Source organism: Morone saxatilis, unplaced genomic scaffold (genome assembly GCF_004916995.1).
Source record: "Morone saxatilis isolate NCDOM2014 unplaced genomic scaffold, NCSU_SB_2.0 Contig1, whole genome shotgun sequence".
NCBI classification, from domain to species: Eukaryota; Metazoa; Chordata; class Actinopteri; family Moronidae; genus Morone; species Morone saxatilis.
This window is the reverse complement of record NW_023339651.1, coordinates 57,391-63,539: the sequence shown is the minus strand read 5'-3', so window position 1 is coordinate 63,539 and position 6,149 is coordinate 57,391. Positions and strand designations below refer to the sequence as shown.

The 6,149-nt window shown below is 36.8% G+C and overlaps 1 protein-coding gene across 1 annotated transcript; it reads right to left on the bottom strand.

Annotated features, from left to right (window-relative positions):
- Nucleotides 1–719: 719 nt before the first annotated feature.
- ch25h (cholesterol 25-hydroxylase) lies at nt 720–2,637 on the bottom strand. The gene is made up of 2 exons (XM_035658743.1): nt 2,113–2,637; nt 720–1,637 (listed from the first exon to the last, which is right to left on the bottom strand). The coding sequence occupies exons 1-2, from the start codon at nt 2,533–2,535 to the stop codon at nt 1,302–1,304; spliced, it is 759 nt and encodes a 252-aa protein (XP_035514636.1). The 5' UTR covers nt 2,536–2,637; the 3' UTR covers nt 720–1,301.
- Nucleotides 2,638–6,149: the final 3,512 nt, after the last annotated feature.

Genomic DNA, 6,149 nt, shown 5'->3' with positions numbered 1-6,149 from the left:
AATTCAATTTTATTTGTATAGCGCCAATTCATAACAGAAGTTATCTCAGGACACTTTTCAAATAGAGCAGGTCTAGACCGAACTCCTTATAACATTTACAGAGACCCAACAGTACCACCATGAGCAAGCACTTGGCGACTCACAACATTTATTATTTGTTCTGTGATTTAATCTTTACTTTCTTGTGAAACTACATTAATGAATAACAGAGGAACACACATCCTGTGATTGTGTGACACTAATTTTTCTCTCTGATTGGCTAAACTGACCTCTGCAGGAGGAGCTGACTGGTGTAAAGAGCAGGAAACTCTGTGAGTTTCAGATTAAAGAACAATCAGTGAATTGTTTTTTATGAGAGAGAAACAGACGATACCGATACCCAGACGACACCATCTGATCAAACTGAAGCATTTATTTTCTGCAGTGTATGGTTGCAAGATAAAACTTTATTTATTGAGTTAGATAAACCTTTTAAGATATTTTGATGAGTTGTGTTGACGTAAATATTTTCTCACTAATGGGGACAAATTGCTAGCTAATGTAGCAAAACACTGTCAGATCAGCTAGCTCAATGAAACTAACATTATCACTAGCAAAACACTAGTTATTATAATGAGAAAGTTTCTCATTATATTGATGTTTTTTTAATCATACGGGCAGAAATGGGCTTCTATGAGTCAGACTGAAAAGAACAAACAAACAAATATTTAGTTTTTGTTGATAAAGTTTATTCTCAGTGATAAAAATACTGTTTCACATTTCATTCAGTCATCATTCACATTTTCAGTCACGTTTCCTTCCAAAAACTTTCTTTTTCTTTCACATTTTCAACACAGACTTTTTTCATTTCACCTTCGAAACACTTCCTCAGTTCAGTCTTTTATCTGTAATCTGTCGTCTTAATGCAACACAACTGCAAATGAACAACATCTGTGAATAACTATATGATGAAGAATAATTAATGCTCAGTAGTACACTGTGACACCAACGCCTTTAAATCCTACAATCGTATTCTCAGGTGTTAGTTTTTTTAAAATTACACAGTAAATCCATCCGGATTAAAGTTAATAAATAAATAAATAAATAAATAAATAAATAAATGCTTATAAATATATTATAAAGTGTTTTTCAGTCTTTTAATGTAAAAGACGAGTCTGAACAGCAATGAAGCTGCACAGAAACTAGTTCCTCTGAAACAGTTCAAATTCTCAAACTTCTCCATGAGTTCAGAAGCTGATCAATCAGAAACGGATTGGTCCAGAAATGTCACAATCAGAAACTCATTTTGAAGCCAGATCCTCTCAGTCCTGGTGTGTGCACAGCGTCCCGGCCAGCCGGTCCCAGTGGGTGAAGTACGGGGCGAAGTTGTACTTGGACTTGAGGTGGTGGAGGTCGTGGTGGCGGGCCCCGCCGTACAGCCCCAGCGGTACCAGGCGGTGGGTGGCCCACGGGAGGTCGTAGCCACAGTGGTCCTCCACCGACAGCCAGATGTTGACCAGGAAGAAGGCCAGCTCGGTGAGCGGGTGACAGCCCAGCAGCAGCGGGTTGGCAGCGGCGAAGAGGCCCAGGCTCAGGGTCTCCCAGGCGCCGGAGTACTCTGCGGTGAGGGCGGAGGTGGAGGTGTAGGTGTGGTGCACCTGTAGGAGGAAGAGGAGGAGTTATTGTTATTGATCATTCTTTCTTCTCTGATGGAAGTTTAAGTTTCCTTTCTGCACTGGAATAAATGATTCTGTGTAGATTTTCAAGGACTTATCAGGTCAAATCTGCTCTAAATAATTATTGTCTTTGATTTTTGTGGCAATTATTCAAATGTTTGGTTTAACAGACAATGCAAAGATGTGATTTCGCTGTATGTGAATATTAAGATGACTTGTAGGAATATGTAGACTGAATTCACTGCTAATCATTGTATTGATACATGCAGTTGATTATAATCCATTTAAATTTGTATTATTTAAAAGATGATGTTTAATTAACAATATTGATTGAAATCTGTTGCCTAGAGTAGATAGGATATATTTTATAGGTTTTCTTACAGTGCACTAAATGATTTCCAATCATAGTTTCTTCTAATCAATAATTGATCAGTGCTTTCAGATTAAAGGTACAAACCTTGTGGAAGTTGCGGTAGAGCCAGGGCACTTTGTGGTGCAGCAGGTGCCAGATGAAGCTCTGAAAGTCGAAGAGGAGCAGGCAGACCAGCACCTGAACAAGCAGGCGAGGGAGGGGCGGGGCCTCCTCGGGCAGGTGGACGGGCCGCAGGTACCAGTGCAGCACCGTGAGGGGGAAGATGAAGACCAGGTGGTTGTAGAGTGTCAGAGCCAGGCAGCTCCGCACTGAGGCCCAGCTGACGGAGCTCTGAGGCTGCAGCTTGTACCTGCGCACCAGGGCCCACCTGGAGGACAGCACGTCCAGCACCAGGAAGGGCAGACAGAAGGACAGATAGACAGACAGCGAGAAGATAACGGGGAAGAATGGTGAGAGCAGGAGGGAGGAGTGTCCCAGGAGGAAGGTCCAAAGAGGCTGCAGCAACATCCTGCTATCAGATCTGTAAAGTCCTGTTTAGTCTCTTAGTCTGAGCTGCATCAGCTGCTTTATATAAAGTCCAAGCCCCGCCCACACTGACTGACATCAGCCTGGTCACGCCCTTTAGGGACTGTTCCTGCCCTCTGAGGAAACTGTATTAATATTTCCAACCAGACAAGATCTGTTTGTTACATATTAAACCATTTGTGGTTGAAACTGAGAGCTAATCAGCTCTTTGATCAGGAGACGGTTTTAGGTCAAAATTAAAATCTAAAGTTTTAAATAAATTTTTCTTATTTAGAAAAACTTTAAAGTTAAAGTTAAACTCTAAGTTTAAGAAACAAAAAGTCTGAACTTTAAACTGATTAAAGTGAAAATCAGTTAATTAATATTTGTATTTAATTAAAAAAAAAAATCTGATTGAATATTGTTTGAAATACAGAATTTTATGCCTCAAAGATTTTCTAAAGAAGAAAAGTAAATTACCTCAACAGAAGATTATTGGTCTGCAAAACTGTTTATTTTAAAACTTTAAAATGTACTGAATAGATACACTTTATTGATCTCAGGTGGGGAGGTTCACTTGTTCAGAGCTCCAGACTGAAGTAAAATACACATAAAAATAAAATAGAAAATAAGAGTTATATAAACTGTATATACAGGGCAGAGGTTGAAAGTAACAAAGTAAAAGACAACTTTCACATTTTGATTTAAATATATGAACTTTCTACTCCTACATTTTAAAAACAGACTCATTACTTTAGTTTGGGAGCACTTATTGATTATTATTGATTTTATTTTTGCATCACTGCACACCTTTCCAACAATAAGACACTTTTAGTACAGAATCAATACTTCTACTTCGAGTATTTGTCCTTCTACTGGAGTGAAGAATGTGTACTTTTACTACCTCTGCATTCAGATACGATGAGTGTGTGAGGAGAGACACACCTTAACTTACCTGGAGCGCAATGTGTTCCAGGATCTTTTTTCTGGTCTTTCTTCATCACAATAAAACCTTATGAAACAACAAGTCTAAAGTCTTTCCCAGAATCTTCTTTTGTGGTGAACTGCTGACCCCTGCTGGACACTACCGTCCTCACAGGCTGACCACAGTCTGCTTTCAGATACGTATATTAAAGCTGAAATATGTCAGAAACAGTTTCTGGTTAGTGAACTTTAAGAGGTTGCTGGGACAGTGGATGTTTATTCTGGTTATTATATTAGCATTATATTTATATTTGCCTTTAAGAGTAGAGGTGGTAATATGGCATAAAAACACATAAAAACCTGAATTACAAACAAAATGTTTATATTAGTTGATGTGTTAAACCTTTACTGTGACAGAATAGATATTTGTACAACCAGAAATAATAATTAATACGAATAAACTTTAAGTTCTGGATTCTCAAGAATGTTTTTGGACAGTTTTGATCCTTTTAAAGACTTTTTATGTATAGTTTTGTAAAAACATTGCATTAATAATCTATTACATATTATTTATTTGCACATTTATAAACAAACACTTTTTACCAGGGTCTACCAGCTTCCACCAGACAACGTATTCAGAGGTGATGGGTCTGATACTCTTCTTTACAGGATTTTAGAGGGGACAATGAATGCATCATCAGACTCATTTTAAGTTTCGTTTCTGATGGATGTCTCATCTGAGAGCTGGGACCGGATCTACAGAGAGAGCAACTCTTATTAAGGCTAATTAATCCTAGTTGTGCACTAATTAACAAATAGCATCGTCATCTGTTAATAAATGAATATTAAATTGTTAATAAATAATAATAAACCTGTTAATAAATAAATAATAAACCTGTTAATAAATAAATAATAAACATGTTAATAAATGAATAATAAACCTGTTAATAAATGAACAATAAACCTGTTAATAAATGAATAATAATCCTGTTAATAAATGAATAATAAACTGTTAATAAATGAATAATAAACTGTTAATAAATGAATAATAAACTGTTAATAAATAAATAAATAATAAACCTGTTAATAAATAAATAATAAACTGTTAATAAATGAATAATAAAGTATGTAATTAAGCTCAGGTTTACTAAAGGTTTAACAATGACTCTATAGGTTAGTTCAACTCAATAAATGTGTTTGTAATAATATCAACAATAATAACAAATCCACAATCAGACAGACAGACAGGCAGGCAGATAGGCAGACAGAGAGACATGAAGACAGGAAGACAGACAGACGGACAGACAGATAGACGGACAGACAAACAGGAAGACAGACAGACACAGATACTGTGTTTGTGAAAATACAAACTTTTTATTCTGTAGGGTTGTTTTCTTCTGGAGCTGCTTGTTTCATTGCAAATTGCTATTAGTTTATGGTTTTGTAGCCAACAACAGCCAATAAACAGCCAATAATCAGCCAATAAACAGCCAATAAACAGCCAATAAACAGCCAATAATCAGTTCTATTTTATAAATAAAATTTGTTAAACATGACTCTGACTGGCTCTCCTCTAAAGCTGTCAAACAATATGCTTGTAAATGTCTTACAATCGAACAATAAACATGTTAATGGCGATATTATAATATAGTTTATATATTTATATATACTTATGTTATTATTCCTTTATTTATCCATTTATTACATTATGTTATTAATTATCTCATTTGTGTGATTTGTTGAAGCACTCTGGATACTTTCCTTATCACCACACAGTTTCTGACTCTTTTTCACATAATTTCAGAGGGGACAGTGAATGCATCAGACTCCAGACTTCAGTTTCATTTCTGATCAACGTCTGATCTGACAGAGCAGCCGGATCAATAACATCATCAGGACTTCCTCTCAGATCAGAAAGGTTTTATTTCAGTATGAGGTGAGTTGGCTTCCGTTCAAAAGAAAATGATTCATGTGATTGAAAATGGTTCGTTTTGTACTTTGTGTCCCCGTGTTTGTAAGTAGTATATAAAGACTTCATTGAAGCTGTAACACAATATAATATGTGAGCACTTACACAGACACTTAGAAGCAGTGGCGGTTTTGAGCATGGGTGAACCGGGCACCTGCCAGGGCGGCATTTTTTCATGACACATGCCACTCGGGGGGGGGGGGGGAGCACAAAAAAATCCTCTGTGCAGCCCAAGTAGTTTTCTATTTCTACTTGTTCTGTTCTGTTCTATCATATCACTGTGGGTAATTGGAATTGGCCCCCCCCGCCCCCCCTGCTTGCTGAGAAGCTTGCGTACACATAAAGCTGTGTGAGGAGGGTGGGGACACGTTCATCTCATGGGTCTCCTAATGGGAACGGGCACCAAGGGGGGGAGAAGGGGGGATCCACTGTAAAGTCAGTCACACCTCAACTTTCTTCCAAATAACCACATTTCATTTATATATATACAGCCTATAATACATTATAATATAAAATAATACAATACAGGCTATATACATTAATGTAGAAGGACATAAATTACTCAGATACACGTAGAGAGTTAATTGAATTTGATATTAACACGTCACAAATGATCTTATTGTTGGAAAGGATTATGCCAAGTGATGTCAAAAAATAAAAATCACAATTAAATAATCTATATAAGTGCTACATAAAACTTAACAAGGAGCCTTTATATTAGTTC

Excerpts from the sequence above, each read along its gene's own strand:
- ch25h (XM_035658743.1), bottom strand. The coding sequence starts at position 2,535 with ATGTTGCTGCAGCCTCTTTGGACCTTCCTCCTGGGACACTCCTCCCTC. Across the intron at positions 1,638-2,112 it reads TCTACCGCAACTTCCACAAG|GTGCACCACACCTACACCTC; the intron begins GTTTGTACCTTT and ends TTCCTCCTACAG.